Source organism: Necator americanus, chromosome II (genome assembly GCF_031761385.1).
Source record: "Necator americanus strain Aroian chromosome II, whole genome shotgun sequence".
NCBI lineage: Eukaryota > Metazoa > Nematoda > Chromadorea > Rhabditida > Ancylostomatidae > Necator > Necator americanus.
In genome coordinates this window covers 40,519,778-40,536,573 of record NC_087372.1, presented here as the reverse complement: position 1 = coordinate 40,536,573, position 16,796 = coordinate 40,519,778, and the positions used below count along the sequence as shown (strand labels likewise).

Genomic DNA, 16,796 nt, shown 5'->3' with positions numbered 1-16,796 from the left:
CTTTAACAAAACAGTATTCATTCAATTTGCCTTCGTGACACATTTGAAATTGAAGATACTTTTTGTATCCGCAGAAAACTGCTGATTATGGTAATAAGGAAGAAAATTGGAATACCGCTGTGTTCCTATGGAAGATATAGTAGGGTCAAAACGACATGAAGCACGTGCGTAATTGCGTACGCGGCTTCTCTCGAAGCGGTGCGGTAGAGCGTAGCGGTTAAGAGCGTACAGCAACCCTTGCTGGCACCACTCATCGCTGCAGCTTGCGGTGGTCCCATCTCAGTTCCAATTGCTGCCTCTACCGCCCCGTTTCGAGCGTGTACGCAAATGCAATGTATTTCATGTGGTTTTGACCCCACTCTAGTTTTCCGTAGCTATAAACGGCTTCCTTGACGACTACCTCCCCGAAAAATAATCCAAATACTTCGAAACTAGGCGTCGACGAATGACCCAATCCGTATAGACGTCGGTATTTATGTTTGTCTAAAAGACCGCACTTAGCTTTTGATTGTCATTCAGAACAGAGACGAAATTGTCTGTTACACAAAGAATGTGCATGAGTAGCTGTGGACGTGTCACAGCCACAAAGCAAGTACCATGCTGGGATACGGGCAACTACAGAAATTACAAGAATTGGGGACCAACTGTTCCCAGGATCTCAAAAAGTTACGGCATCACACATAACTTCTTGTATTGCATCAAAAATGAAATAAGACACAGGTATGTCTTTTTTTCCTCCCATCAGAGTATACTATCTGCCAAAACTTCTTATTTCGACCTGAAGTTAATGACTTGTGGCAGAGATCTGCACCACTTTTTCGGTTAATTATGTGTAGTGCGGTATGTAAATACAGCGAAATTCAGTGGTTAATGGTCATCAGCACTAGCTACCCACCGGGTCAAAATAACAGTGGCATAGGGACCCACACAAGGATGCACTGATGTCTGCTGCCATGCCGTAGCTGTCGAAGAGATCTGAGTAGAAGTCGTGAATGACCTTCCCAATCCCCCTTCTCGATGTTGTTGTTGTGCCATTTGGGTTCCGAAGAGCAGTCATTTCTGCTTCACAAATGGAACCACTTGTCGCTGCAGTTCGCAGCGGCATAATTGGGTCAAAACGACCTGAAGCGCGATGCAGTTGCGTAAGTGGTTGCGCTCGAAGCGGCGCGGTCGAGCTTAGCGGTTAGGATCGAGATCGAGCACTATTCTTCGCTGCACTTCGCGATTGTCTCAACTCGATTCCAACCGCTTTCTCCACCGCGTTGCTTCGAGCACAATCGCTTACGTAACCGCACCGAGCCTCATGTCATTTTGACCCGACTATGTATGCAAAGGCTACACTCAAAACAACGTATCTAACGCCTAACCGTCGTTGCGGACCTTTCGCAATTTTTTGAATTTTAAAATTCTCCCTTCAACTGAATCAGCGTAGACTCATCAATGTTAACATGGATGTTCTCAAGGAAGACTTGCGTGACGCTTTGCAACTGTTAGAATACACGCCTTTATTTGAACAAGCTGAAGGATTCTACCTGCAGACAATCGATGAAGCCGAGAAGTTGGATCTCCAGGTTAGATTTCAAGAATTAACAGTTAGATTATTTGTATACGTAATATCCCATCCGTTTCGCTATATTTCTTTTATCAGTTGTTTCTGTCCGATTGCCTGGCAACAACATATCCTTCAAATTTTAAGCTCAGCAAGGATAGTGATGTCTTGAGAAGCATGCTCGAAGAAAATCCACGTCGAGTCGTATATCGCATGGAAAAGCTGAAAAAGCAGTATGAAGAACGGTCAGTGATTCTGTTCTTTAGTTACGTAATTTTTTTGTTTCAAATCACTCCGAAAACACAATAATTGACACACATTTCATTCATATTCATTCACTAGTCGTTCCACCTTAGATGTGACAAATCAAGCGCAGCGGGAACAATGTCTAATAAACTCGCTGTCTTACGCTCTCGAGTTCCGCAACCTGCAGGTTGGTACTTTTTACCTCTTTTTGCTCAGAATATGCAAACACAATTCCTTTCAGTAAACTCCTTATTACTGTTATAAGCATAGTTTTCGACTGTACATTTCAATATTTTGGTTCTGTAGTAAAGGTACTTTTCCTTCTAAATGAGTTCCCAAGATTTGACATGACAGAACAATATTGTGTCAGTTCCACATATTTGTTTTCCTTACAGAACCACCCTCCCATCGTTACCTGGTCGGTCTCGAGATAACTGCATGCCGACCAGTCTATAAAGAATAATGTGCACATCGTTTATCAATCCCTATATGGTGGTGCGCCTACGTGTTTAACTTTATTTGAGAACCATTTGAAATTTTGAAAGCGCGTGCAGCCTTACAATGTCTTGAGGAACGAGCCGGTGAATCGAGTCAGTGTTTTTACCCTCCGAAACAAATCTGGCACCAGTTTGCTGAATATGTAGGGATGAAAGGTTTACTTGACACCAAGGCGGATTTGAATCTCCGATCGATCACGCAACCAGAGCGCAACTTCCTGTCGATTGTGCTGCATATGCTCCCGTCGAGAAGAAAGAAATTTTAGAAAAATCTGGAATCTTTTTCTCCTAACAATATTTGCCGACAATCTTTATATCTTTAACTCTTTAAATCCACGTACAGTACTTCGTTCAAATTTGACGATCATAACTTCGCCTTTTCTTGCCTCCACATCATTGTGAATATAATAATTTTCGTTCAGCTGATGGAGCAGCAACAGAGGAATTGGAAGCGGGCGATCAAGATGAAGAAGATATGGCTGTGGTTGGAGTTGTACGAAGTCACAAAGACCCTCTTGGTGGTGGACTAATCAAAGATCCAGTAAAAAGCAAGGTAATCAGGTAGCATATAGATATCTTCTCAGACTTCAAATCAACTCGAAATATGTTTTTGGAAAATTCGCAAAATTGGGCGGTTGAATTCGCTTATAGTTATGGTCGGAGTTTTTTTTTTTCTCAAGTTTTAGCAGGCGTATCATAAGACCTTCAAATGTCGTAACAGTTGTAAACCGAACTGACGCTGTGATATAGTCAGGCAAAACTATCTGTATCTTGGTTCAGTTGCATAAGCGACTGGGCTCGAAACAGTGCGACCGAACGCAGTGACCGCTTATGTTACTACACCGAGCTTTATTTCATTTTGACGTGACTCTCTCAGTATATTCAGAACATCAATCTATTCATGGTGTTCTCTTGTTCTGAAATCACTATCTTGCAGCGAACTTACACTTCTCAACAATGAGCACTTTTCAGCACTGTGGTCATGTGTACGATCGGGCGACTCTACAACAGTATATCTCGGACAATCGAGCCCGCCATAATGCCTGCTACCAGTGTCCGTATAGTTTGTGTCCTAGTAAGAAGAATATGGATATGAAAGACATGGTGGATTGTCCGGAGTTCCTTTTGTCGTAACGAATTGTTATAGCGTCAGTAAGATGTTTTGTGCAAAATGCCACATCAGATAGGTTGACTTCGTTCATTATGCTCAAACCCTTTGACTCAGCACGGTGCAATGTTTTCCATCATAACTGTCTTCGTCCGTATGCATTGCAATTTCCTTTTTCTTTTCTAGTGAAATTAATTGCAAATTTTATCCACGAAATCGTGATATCTGTACAGACTTTGTGACTTACGTCTTTCTTCCATATTTCCTTCGTGGTCACTTTCAAGCGAATCTCTTTTGTCACATCGATTGTAAAGTGCTTTAATCAGTTACAGTATTTCTATCGTTCGTTTCCCTCTACTATTATCTTTCCCACTTTTAGAAATACGTCACATTTCTTAAGCGTAAAATTGTGAACAGCTGCAGTATGCAGAAGAATGTCTCAAAGTATTTGAAAACTTTCTAAAATACTTGCAAGGGTGAGATAATGGAGCTGAACCAAATAGAAGAACTCTTAACATTGTAACGAGAATTGTATTCATCACGTAATACATTTGCAAATTTTACTCCTTTTCTTTTTTTCCAACCAAATAAGCAATATTTCACCTTTTTCGAACCAAATAGTGGTTTTTTTTCATTTATCTGGGTTACTTTCCATATTTCTTTATATTATATTTACCAGTACAGATATTTACATATATGTATTGTAAACGACTTGGTCTGATTGTTCTGTAAAATCACGCTGAGTAGGCCACTGCGGGATTTGTGTATAAGACAATTGACTCTCAGTTCGTCACTTTAGATGTTTTGTCCTCGCACAATTCCTACCGGAATGACGGTATAAGAGAGCATGATGGTTGACCCAAGTAGGACTTTTATTTCTGATCGAGCCATGAGTGTAGTCGCACCGGACAGATTTACGATGAAACCGCAAAAGTCAGTCACATCTATTGCCCTCAATCAGACGTACTGTGTATGTTTGGTGTGAGTGTGTGTACTTCTGTCGCACTTGCTACATATATGACTAGACCCGATATATGCACTTTTTGACAATCTAGGTGGGTTCAGCATATCCGATCAGAACAACTGTGCACTTTTCTCATGAAGGCAAACGGGCGACTGCCCTTACGGTATTCGTGCTGGTATAAATGACATCATCTGGCGATGTCTCGGCGGGCGGCGAGGTCGTGATGCGACGCCTCTGGCTCGACAAGGCGATGGTAGCAATATGGCTAGAGGGCTATTCGCGAATATGTGCTTTTAATCATCTTTAGGGTGAGATTTTCTTTCATCGTTCTATTCAGTTGGGAGCTCGTAAGTAGGTTTCCTGAGGTCTGAGCCACTAAAGAAATTTAGTAATTACGCTAACTAGCATGATTACCTCCGTTGACCAGTCATTTTCATCAGAATTCGTCATAATGCCTTCCTAGGCCACTCCCTGAAAACCTTTCAGCTAGGAAATCGTCCAAAATTAGTTGTGCTTCATAACCGATTCGAGATTGGTTACGAAATATTTCCAAAAACCTTATATATGGCCGAAACAATGGGAATTCCTTGCATATTGGCAAAAATGGCGGCTGCTAACATTTTGACTGTTCCTTGGTTCGTAATGTGTGGCCGGAGCCTGCAACGAAGTGCAAAGAAGAATTTGCAAAAAGTTTGCCTGGTTCTAAATAGTTATCCAAACCTGTTTAGCGGCTCAAATCTAAAGGAACCTGTCTAGGTAGCCATTACGACCAACTCTTGGGTGCTCCCTCCCTCTACTCTCTTCTCCCCTCCGAATATACTTTTATGGAGTCCTGTTCGTCAAAAGGGCTGAACATTGTTAAGATCCTCGATATATTCCATTCACTATATGTTGCTGACCTCATGGAAGAACTTTGGAATTTTTCGTTGGCTCAGGAGCTGAACCAGTGCAGCAAAGGAGTAGGACTAAAATGTATCGAAGTTTCCAATCCACTTGTAATAAGGCAATTTTCGTTTTGTGGCACCTAACTCGCGCAGGTACATACAGTACAAGTGGAGCCCATAGTAGGAAGATATACTTTGAATGGTTGTATAATGGTAATATATCGAACACAGCGTGCTTTCCCGTTTTTGCTGGAATAGCAGACGAAGAAATGAATAAAATAGGAAAAAATAAAAGAAAAATAAATAAAAGGGACTGAACTTTAGAGCTATAACCATAATCTACTTCATAGAATGTTTTTTTGCGGTTGAAAATGGTAAGAGGAAGAGTACCTGCGTTCTTTCATTAGATCGATTTATCAAACCTTCAGTTTCAAAAACGGTGTTACCTGTCAGGAAGAATGAGTGATCGAGTCCAATCGACCTAATGTGCAAAGCGTTTGAGAATGAGTGCGATGGCAGCAGCAGTGGCGCGATCGTTCGACGGGTGCATTGACGGAAGAGCAGGACATACTTTCCTACATTCAATCCGGCACCATCCGGCTAGTTTGCTCTTTTACTTTCCTTTCCGGAAATGGTGTGGCTCTAACTTACTTTTTTCTCTTAGTAACTTTAGTTTCCATGTCATAGATCCTCTAAGACTAATGCTTAGGCCTTAGGGCCCCGATTGATTTGATTATTTACTTCGAGAACACTGAGTTCACCTCCACCCAACTACATTTATCCCTGGGAATCTCACAGCTGCCGCCTATTACTCCAGGTTGGTTGGGGCTGAGTTGGTGCTGCCGTAGTTTCCAGTTAATGTGACACAAAGGTGACAGATCGTCAAAGCGTAAAGTTTTGTCATCTTTGTTTTTGTTTTTGTCTTTTATTCTTGTCTTCTTGTGGGTTATCTTTGATTACACCAATGCGCTCTGTCACTGATGAAAATCTAACTAAAAGTGGCGAAAAAGGTTGCTTTGGTGTGTACCGGATTTCGTGAATTTATCGTTTTCGCTCGAAAGTAAGCGGAATTCGACGCAGTCGAATTATGAATAACTCACTCCTATTTCTAATTGTTAATGTTTTGTACTTATATCGACCGCTTTCCTACAGTAATTTAAGATCTTACTCTTCTATAATATAGCAACCATAAAAGCAACATGATACGAAAATGACACAAATGTATAAATGTATGCAGGACAACTGCTTCCTGATGTCCTGATGCTAACATCTCGCATTCTTGATCTCCTTGGTGTCGCTGTGTGGTGGGATGACCTTAGTTTACGCATTACGGCTACGTAAGACACTCCGTTCTTTCATAACGCAGCGAGACTTGATCTGCTCCGTCGTAAAATATCGAACTCAGCTGAGTCAGCTGATCTTGATTGCAAAATATCGTGCTGCATTTCGAAACTGGTACTCGCTGACATTATCGATTTTTTCCACTAGTGCTGAGTAAGCTGTTTGAGCTTCGTTTTGTTCGCATTTCTGCTGCACTTATCACTAATTGTGCGCATTTCACTACAACTTCATTTCCTTAGCTAACAGTTGAGTCCTCGCGCGAGCACCGTGGCTTGAATGCTGAAAATGTGCTTTGTTTTTATTCCAGTACATTGGATTTGTGCGTTAACGAATCTCTGCCGACAATTTCTTCCTTGCTGATGATAGAAGTACCAGTTAAAATGTGATGAAGTGATGCAATCACAGTTTACTTCCTTCTACAGTCTTCATTCTCGTATCCGCACTTTTCTTATATCAATCATCGTCCTCGTACGGAGAAAATTTATTTCTCCGTGCAGGACTCTTCTTCAAATTTGCACAAATGATCACAAAGTGATTCCTCGCTGATGTATGTTCTCTCTTGTTTTGAATTTCACTCATATTCCGTTTTTTTTTGGTTATTCATCACATTTCTTCTCGATTATTATGAAGTAGATGTTGCTCTAATAAGTCGAAGAATCCTACGATCGATCTAATTCATCTATTCTTGCCAAATATCGATTTCATGCATTGTTGAGAATGCGACTGCTTGGTTATGATGCATATGCATTGCATTATGTTTTAGTCTGTTTTTAGATTCATATTTATGCTACCATACGTTGCATACAAGTACGTGAAGAATAAACGAGAAGCAAACAGAAGAGAAATGGAATCGACTTTGGACTCATTGGCTTCACATTTGTCGCGCTCGATGATCCCTGATCAGGTTGGAGTACCATTTCACTGTTTACCATCACACCATTTTTGTAAACAAAAAGTGTGGTGGGTTTTGTAAGGAACAACTTGTGTTTGTTTGTGCAGGATATTGATACGCAGTTAGGTCCTAAGGCTGGATCACATGTTCGCTTCGCATTTCCCGCCGTATTTTTATCGGTACCAATTTTTGATGGGAGATGTGCTCTGTATTATTAAACGCAATGAAAACCATAAAGTAATGAGTCACAATATATGAAGTAAATCGTCTGGTTGCTTGCATCGTTAGCTTATTCTCGTTTCAGATTCCTTTTTTTCTTATTACTTAGACTAAACTTTTCCTTTTTTCCTAGTGTACTGCGATTTTGTAGTATCAAGTGCCGCTTTACCAGGAAATTGGCGATGAGTTTATCGTCACCAATGAACCCCGAAGGACCTGGTAATTTATAGCACGAATGCTTTCTATGTCTCCTGATGCATCGGTGACAAGCTGGTCTGAAGTTTATTCTTTAATCAAAAATACACTTTATTAGTTCATCGGTGGGATCTGGGAGTTTTAATTGCTCCCGCCTTTTCATGAATAATAAGAAGCAAACGCTATGTGACTACACGCAGTAAAATTGACTATTTCGTAATGCATCTGTAAATGTGTGCGCAGCAGCGTACTAAAGGACATGTGCCCTGTCCATAAAATCCGTAACTTTTGGAGGGGTTGCACAGTAAACACGCCTACTATTTAGCCAGGAGTGTTCATCTTCAAAAAGGATGGTCGGGTAAGGAGTAGTGTTATTATGATTTGTGGCTGGAGGATGATCGATCGGAGGTTCCTCCCTAGCGCCAACCAAGGCTTTCATCCCTCCGGGCTCGATAAATTGGTACCAGACTTGTCTGGGAGGACAAAAACACCGACTGGGCACGTCGGCTAGCCCCGTAAGTCATTATACAGGCTAATTACGGGTTCGTAAACCTCAGACGATTCTAAACTGAAGTGAACGCGGTGGCGCATCCCAAGCGTATTGATTAACGCCAGACGTTATCCTTTTTATGTTTTATATCAAATTCAGGTAGCAAAATAGAGTAACGAACTTTATAGATTTGACGACAATGTTTTTGGATTGTGAGGAATTGCGAAAAGATTTATAGTAAGTTCAAAACGACACGAAGCACGGGCCAGTTTGATAAGCAACTGCGTTCGGAGAGGCGCTGTGGCGAAAGCGGTTGGAATCAACGTGGGACCAGTCCGAACTGCATCGAAGAATGGTACTAGCAAGGGTTGATCCTTGCTCCTAACCGCTACACCCCACCGTACCAGCTTGAGCACAGTCGCTTACACAACTGCACCTCACTTTGTGTCGGTTTGCCCCTGTCATAGATCATTGCTTTAGTTTTGGAGGGATTGAAAACTGAGAGATGTGAATGTTTGTTAGGTAGCTTATCATATGTTATAGAAGTTGTAATGCAGGTTCGCAGCTAAACAAAAATATTTCTAATGCAATTCTTAAGCGATCTGGAAATTTGCTTGTGATTTAATCTTGCAATGCTTTTTATCCTTTTGCCTCCTGTGCAAGTGAAGTTTCCATATTCTCTCTTTTGCAATTTGCCCCATCATTTAATTTATTCTGTAAAGAAGTCAAATTATTATCTCCTAGGTTGTTCTTCGCATATCAGGGGTATCCGCGAAATTTGCAGAGGATTCTGATGAGTATATTTCTGGCACTTTAACCATTGTTGAAAAAGTGAGTTGTGTTAATACCATTTCTTTTTTGTTTTCCAAGTATTTTGCTTTTATTTGAATGTTTAGGCAGTGGGTGTGTTTATCGAATGGTTTCCAAGTGAAGATCTTAATTCTCGTTATGCACCCGATACATCTGGTTGGGTTCTGGCTGAAGATGGTGGCGAAACACAAACTCTGCATTCGCCGTCAAGTAGTCCTGATAAGGTTAGTCGCAATTTCCTCACCATTTGTCCGCGAATGATGTTTTTTTTTATTATGCGTGTATTAGCTAATAATGAGCTAAGTATTGGTGTACATTTCATGCTGATTGTTTTTCTACTACTGAGTCTTCATTTGTCATGCATTAGTATTCATCTTTCCATAACTCTTCATGCAAATCTTCTTTCATGGATTTAGGCGTCAGGTGAAAACTTAAACAAACTCGCCTTTTCTATCGATGTCAATGATCTGAGTAGCTTTCGCAACATGGAACCTAAAAAAGGTTTGCCACGAGTCTGAAAAAGGCAGTTCGCATAAAGTTTGTATTTTTTAAAGGACAAGGTTATCCATGCATACGACTGATCAGCAAAGATGGTACAAGTTACGTTCCTCTCTACTTTACTACTGAGTCGACAGTAAACTTTATCGATGTTCTTCAAAGGTATGTTCTTGATTCATATTTGTTAGTAAGGTGTATTTCTGAGGCGGTGGACTTAAATCAAGTGGAGGTGTTTGAGATTTTGGTGGATCCTGAACATTTTGCTTTACGTTAATTCCGGGGATTTGTATGATTGATGTTGGACGTCGCTAATGTACGCGGACACTTCATCAAAGATACCATACCACGAATCTGACGTTATGAGGGGTAAAAGCCGCGGTAAAAGCTAGGGATGTGGTTGTAAGTTGCGGGCTCCGGAGTTGTTCTGCTCCTATTTCCCTAGTCGTAAAAAATGGCGTAGGAACCGCCTCACTTTCTATGAGGCCCCTTATAGCGCTCTTCTATATGAGCCTTGGGGTCTCTCGCCCCACCCCTCAGAAGCCAAAACTCTGACTTGCAGGTTGCTCCAATGAAATCCTCGCAACTGCTTTTCAATAGTGCACTATTGTATTACCGATCATAGGAGATAAGAAATGTTTGCGAGCAGAATGATGTTGGCAGTCGCCCGGTGCAGCGTGGGAAAACCTAAAATTTACTAAAAATCTGATAAAGGATAAAGTTCCTGGCGTTATTCAATCCTCTTGGGATTCGCCCCCACATTCACTTCAATTCAGAATCGTTTTAGGTTTACTAACGTGTAACTAGCCTATACAATGACTTGCGGTGGCTAGCCGATGTGTCGAGTCAGTGTTTTTATCCTCCCAGACAAGTCTGGTACAAACTTATCGACCTCGGAGGGATGAAAGGCTTGGTGAGCACTAGGGCGGATTCGGACCTCCGATCGATGATGCAGGCTGCGGAACCCCTAACTGCGGTACACCCGCCCTAAACTTTGGTAATTAAACCTCCGTTCGATCGTGTAGCAAGCGGAACCTCTAACCGCAGCACTAAATTGGACCAAGCAATTGGGCGCGCTCAGATACATTATGCGTTACAAGTTTGGTGGTGCGTCAAAAGCACCCGAATTTTCTTACCACTCAGATTTCAGATATGATCAGAATTACATTTGAAAAATTAACTGAGGTAGAATATGAGAAGAAATGTAAAGTTCAAAAATATGGAAAATCACATGTTATTCATTCACAATAAACCTTTGAGGTCTCAAAAACAACTGCTTCAGTAAGCTGCACCAGTAAGCTCACGCAATACACAAATTTATGGATAGTTTTTTTTTCTATATGTCCAGGTCCTTGTGCGAAATATATTAGTGCAAAAGAGCTGAGTAACCAAGGCTGAGACATATCGCTGCAAAAAAGAATTCGTCTCCTTTGCTGGAGTTGTTGCATTAATGCAAATCATTAGTACCTGATGAAATTGTTACTCACCGTTATTTGCAATTTGAATATCTCTCTGACATTCAGAGGTGTTCGACTATTTGAGATTGAAACCTTTCTAGTTTTTCGTTCCATTAGTAAGTCATTGAAGCTTGTAATGAGGGGTCAATTATACATCTACTAGCGCTTTATTTTTTCTAAAGTATAATATAATGAACAAATATAATCAGCTTATCTTTGTTGCTTCTTTGAGATCATCATTGTACATCTGAATAACTCTCCTCTACTAGTGTTAGTGTTCTGTTATACCTTATGGGTTAGTAATTTCAATGAGCGAGAACTACTAGTTACAATTATGTGAGATTTAGGTACATCACTCTACGAAGATCTGCACGTGAACCGAATCTTGTTCTAGTCGTCGACTCCAAAACAGAAGCCTTAGCACAAAGTGTCATTGCATTGGGACAGAATGACGATGTTTTGTCGGTTAGTTTTTAGTTACTGGGAATGCTCATTTATACTCCTCTTTCACATTGAACGTTAGCACCTTCTTAACTGACTGAGGGACATAAGAACCTTCAATTTAGCCACGCGGTGTTATCCTTCTGAAAATTTAGCCCCGCGGTGGTATCTTCCTGACTCTTTTGTAGTGTAAAGTCCAGTAGTGTATAATGTTGCTTTTTCCCTCTTCACCCTGTTCGTTCTTCAAGATTTTGGCTTCATTCTAATATTTGTCTAGCCATGTTCACTTGTGAATGTCCTTTCGTTAACCATTTAACCTTGTTCCAACAGTGCGGTGAGCAGATTGCAGAAGCCTCTCTTCAAGTCTCCTTGTTATTATTTTTTTTTTTCAGAAAAGAACCTCCTTTTTTCTATTGGTATTACTTTTGTTTCGAGATTTACGATTAATTGGGTGCTTGGTTTGTTTTTTTTTTTGGTTTTCGGAATTGGTTTGAAACTTATGTACTATTTGTTTCTTCGAAGTACTATTACTTCGTCCTTTATCGCAGAATTTCTTCGAATACCATCAAAATGACGTGATATGTTTTCGAATTTCAGCGCTTTATGAAGAACCCTTATGCAGCAGCACTGACAGGATTTGGGAAGATCACATCTTTCATGCAGGAACAAGTGAGTTCCCCAATTTTTTTAGGAAACAGTCACAGTTCTCAATTTGAGTTTTTTGTTCAATTTTCGCGTATTTCTACTTCTGCTATGAGATGACCCCGTATTTCAGTTGTAAGTGTATTTCATAAAAGCTCACTATCACTCTCATTTTCGTTCAACCTTAAAATAAGGGATCTTTCGCCGTTCATGGTACTTTTTGTCAATCTTTGACACCTGTAGCGGGGTGAGACTGACTCTGGACGCCGCATCTAGCTATTGCATGTCGTGTCAAAGTTCAATGCGGTTGCCATTTTCTCACACGTGGTATTGTAAATTCTAGTTTCTATTCTAGATTCCTCTGACATTTCGAGTTTTCTCTAAATATCATCGTTTTCTTTTCCGTATTGTCCATATATGTTTTAACCTTCTGGTGGTAATGTGGCAATGTGATAGCATTTACTTTGCGACATTCAAATTTCATCGTCCAACTTTTTAGAGGGCGTGATTCCACAATTTATTAACTGGACCTTATTCAAATGAAACAGCGTAATTTATTCAGAAACTTTTCTTGAGCGTAACTTCTGTTTTTTGAATTTCACAGGGATCTGTTTCGATTTCCAATCTCTTAGTTTTTTTTTTTTTACTTTTTAAGATGATTCCTGCCCTTCTTGACAGCGACGAGGTAAGTCAAGAGGAGCAAATTCGAGCTATGCGGGAACTTTCGCAGCGGGAAGACGATGCAGCAAAGCTGAGGTAATTTTTTAGTTCCTTTATATCGTTGTTATAAATGTTTTGGAGCAATTAGCATGTTAACTTTGTTGCAAACAGAATCAATCTCGATGCGGCTTCTGAATTCGAACTTGTCACCCAGCTTGAATTGCCTCCACGCCCAGATATATACAGAGAATCACCCGTCACTCAGGTAACGTGTGATGCTTTCTCCTTTTCTTTTCTCACTATGTCTCTCACTGACTTAATAATTTAGTACTAATTTTACGTTTAAATGCATACATTTCATACCATGTATCCTTTTTTCAGGAGATATGGGATAAATTTAAAATGGCTGATGGTACTGTGGATCCACAAAATATCCACCATCTAAAAATGAACGTATTCAGAGGCGGTTCGTTCACATAATATGAATTTGTTTAGCTCTTCTCTTTTCTGTTATTTTACTTCTCCATCTTTACCGTGTAGATTCACCTGAATTTTATCTGAAATTGTTCCCCGAAATACTTTCCGTGTGAATTTCCTCTTCTTTAAGTCATTACTATTCTCTCTACATAGTTTCTAAAATTTAATGTTGTATCGTCCACAGCTAAAGCTGTTATCATGCACTATTAAGGGTTGAACCCTGATCTTCGTAAGGAAGCATGGAAATATCTTCTTGGATACAGAGCTTGGGATGAAACAAACAGTCAATTTGAAAAGGTATTCCCTGAGTTAGTTTCGATCATTTTATCTAAAGAGCGTTGGTTTTGTGAAACCAAGTGCTTGACTTCAACCTTCAACCTTTGGATACTGTCGTGAACTTCTGATCTGATATCTTCTGATATTTCGTCACGTTGTTCCAGAAACGATCTAAACTCGCTAAGGAATACGAAAGATTGAAGGCACAATGGATGTCTATAACCGAAGACCAAGAGTCCAGATTCTTCAGCTACAGTAAGCGAAAAGGACTTGTAGGTACGTCTCGTTTCAGTTTTAGCGCAATTGTTTAGGATTTTTGGGCGTTACCACTGAATGAAAGCTTTTTTATGAGGGATAATTTCAGAGAAGGACGTGGCCCGTACTGATCGCTCAATATCATATTTCAGCGGTGATGAAAATCCGAATCTTGCAATGTTGCAGAATATTCTTATGACGTACGTAATGTACAATTTCGATCTGGGTATGTGGATTTTTTTTTTGCAAACTTCTCTCTATTGTATTGGCTCTAGCAATTGCTATTTTCAATCACACAAGCGTTTGATTTTGATCCTTGTCATGTTTTGGTCGTAAATCGTAGGTAGCCATCACTCTCAGTTAACATGCGATTCAAAAACTCTAGTGATGAGCTATGTCCCCGATCTTGGCAAAGTATTATTTTTTAACCCGCCATAATGATCGCTTAATCACAACACAATTACAGGTTATGTGCAGGGTATGAGCGACTTTGCATCTCCTCTTCTTTTTGTGATGGGGAATGAAGTAGATACGTTCTGGTGCTTCGTAGAGTTGATGAAAAAGATCGTGAGTTTCTTCTTCTACGGTCTGGCAGCTTTCCTAGATCTCAGGGCTATGTCTATGATTGTGCGACGTTGAATTGTGAAAACTTTTCCACAGTTGATTGATTGCGACTATTCTCCAAATAATTTTTCTCTTGGGTCACCGCAAATTGTTTTTCAGCAACGAAACTTTGAAAAGGACCAGGCTGCAATCAAGCTTCAAATGTATCAACTACGCGATCTAGTTATGATTGTAAATCCACAGTTAGCAAACTACCTTGGTAAGTTTATTACGAAATTTGAAAAAATCTGTATGCATGTATCTCAAATACACAAAAAGAACAACACAACGAAACCAATTATTCCACTGTTCATGGTGTTTAATATTATACTCATATATGCATCTTTAACTTATTTATTCCTACTACCTTGTTTTAGAGAGTCACCAATCCGATGATATGTACTTCTGCTTCCGATGGGTTCTCGTGTGGTTCAAACGTGAGCTTTCATTCGCGGACACATGCAAGCTGTGGGAGGTATATTTGAAGTCCATGAAATGGCTAATCTGAGTGGTTTTTTTTTCGTTTTCTTTATCCAAATTTGTTTCGTTCAGGTTCTATGGACAGGGCAGCCTTGTCCCAATTTCTTGCTTTTAGTCTGTGTTGCTATACTGGATGCCCAGATGAATACAATCATCGATAATAAATTCGGATTAACAGAAATACTGAAGGTACGGTGTCCCAATTTGCAAGGATAAACTTCCTATATTGAATTATTTGGTACGTTACTATTTTAAGCATGTGAATGATCTGTCTATGCATCTTGTCCTCGATGATGTTATGACGGCTGCAGAGGCGATTTTTCACCAGTTGTCAGCCAGTCAGGACAAACTTCCTGCACATATATGCGAGTATCTTAACCTTGGTGAAACAGCAACCTAAAAAGAACTCTTCCGGTGATTCCATCCTTCTGCTTTTTTTTTGTACAGACTCATTCTTCCGTATTTCTTGTGCCCGTTGAATGTATACGGATCAAGTTTACTACAATTGTAGGAATACCACTTCCTATAGCTCCCACATTATATATGTAAAGATCTCCACTAAAATTATGGTTGTAGTAAAAGGAGACGATTTTGTTCGAAAATAACCTGTGTTATACAAGTGTCAAATGTAGATATTTTGCATAGTGCTGTTGCATCGTCTGTTTTTGAAGATAGCATCTTAACACTAGATATTGTCGAGATTTTTGGTTCATATCACTTTAGCAAAGTCACTTGAGGAGAAACTGCCCGCTGTTTCTCTAGTTTGAAGGAGGGCGAACTGTTACCGCTGCTTATGTATACATATGTTCATAATTATATCCAAAATACATGCATGTATAAACGGCGGTGTACAAAAAAAAGAAAAAAGATCATTTTGAAGTGTACGTGACTTCGTTCATCGATGATAAAATGAACACAGCCGTGGGAGCATTCATTAACTGATTTACTTTGATATCCGATATAGATGGTTGCTGTTGAAAATTGAAACCGATCAACTTCTCTTTCACTATGCTGGTCAGTGCTCTTATTACGGGTACCCGCGAAGAGCCTCACCCGTGTCCCGTTCGAGCACTGCCCCCTTTTCTTCTGTCGGGAAAATTTGTTTACTTTCCTTAATTATAAATAGTTTTTCATCGTGTGACAACTCCACCGCTAAGATATTATCAGTTTGTCAGTGTTCAAAAACGTTTTCGATAATGTGTTGTTCTGAGTGTAGATGCTATCTTCAAAAAATTGCCTCTTTCTTTTATCAACTTTTCGATCACCCGTTTTCTATTTGCTGGTTCTTGGTACGTGTTGGGCGTCGTTTTACGTGATGATGTTGTTCACATCATCTTAAGCTCCTTTCTGCACTATTATAAAGAATTCAATGCGTAAAATCAAATTCAGTTATAAAATGTGACTCCTTTATTAACTACACGTATTTTTCTCAATGAAGTAAAAGAATATACCTTGAATCGTATACAGATAGAGTCTAGTCAAAACGATATGAAGCAAGGTGCAGTTGCGTAAGCGGCTGCTCTCGAAGTGGCGAATTGGCGGTTGGAATCGACGTAAAGACATCACGAGCTGCAGCGATTGATGGTGCTAGTAGTGGTCCCTGGATCCCAACCGCTACTCTCCATCGCCCCGCTCCGAGCGCTGCCGCTTACGCAACTGCACCGTACTCCATGTCGCTCTGACCCTACTATACATATATTAGACCTCTTTACTCTGGTATACTTACTACAATTCTTATGTTCATAGATTTACTGCGAAACTATAATAACTATAAGAGTAGTTCCCTTTAACAGATTTGCAGAGCTGTATGAAATT

At 40.1% G+C, this 16,796-nt stretch overlaps 2 protein-coding genes across 4 annotated transcripts; both read left to right on the top strand.

Annotated features, from left to right (window-relative positions):
* Positions 1 to 992: 992 nt before the first annotated feature.
* RB195_020918 (uncharacterized protein) lies at positions 993 to 3,426 on the top strand (the record flags this gene model as incomplete). Of its 2 annotated transcripts, XM_064189464.1 has the most annotated exons (6): positions 993 to 1,142; positions 1,428 to 1,571; positions 1,697 to 1,794; positions 1,906 to 1,982; positions 2,715 to 2,845; positions 3,265 to 3,426. In XM_064189464.1, 6 exons carry the CDS (start codon positions 993 to 995, stop codon positions 3,424 to 3,426), a joined length of 762 nt encoding a protein of 253 aa, XP_064045345.1. The 2 variants fall into 2 exon arrangements, with proteins under 2 accessions (XP_064045345.1, XP_064045346.1); XM_064189465.1 differs by lacking the exon at positions 993 to 1,142 and having other exon boundaries at positions 1,449 to 1,571.
* Positions 3,427 to 4,289: 863 nt separating this feature from the next.
* RB195_020917 (uncharacterized protein) lies at positions 4,290 to 15,381 on the top strand (the record flags this gene model as incomplete). Of its 2 annotated transcripts, XM_064189462.1 has the most annotated exons (22): positions 4,290 to 4,381; positions 4,505 to 4,617; positions 5,958 to 6,065; positions 6,486 to 6,585; positions 7,364 to 7,493; positions 9,130 to 9,216; positions 9,282 to 9,419; positions 9,612 to 9,696; positions 9,750 to 9,855; positions 11,495 to 11,612; positions 12,186 to 12,257; positions 12,886 to 12,986; positions 13,062 to 13,155; positions 13,272 to 13,356; positions 13,579 to 13,664; positions 13,808 to 13,919; positions 14,008 to 14,124; positions 14,365 to 14,465; positions 14,622 to 14,721; positions 14,879 to 14,976; positions 15,054 to 15,170; positions 15,238 to 15,381. In XM_064189462.1, the coding sequence occupies 22 exons, from the start codon at positions 4,290 to 4,292 to the stop codon at positions 15,379 to 15,381; spliced, it is 2,304 nt and encodes a 767-aa protein (XP_064045343.1). The 2 variants fall into 2 exon arrangements, with proteins under 2 accessions (XP_064045343.1, XP_064045344.1); XM_064189463.1 differs by lacking the exons at positions 4,290 to 4,381; positions 4,505 to 4,617; positions 5,958 to 6,065; positions 6,486 to 6,585 and having other exon boundaries at positions 7,374 to 7,493.
* Between the last annotated feature and the right edge of the window lie 1,415 nt (positions 15,382 to 16,796).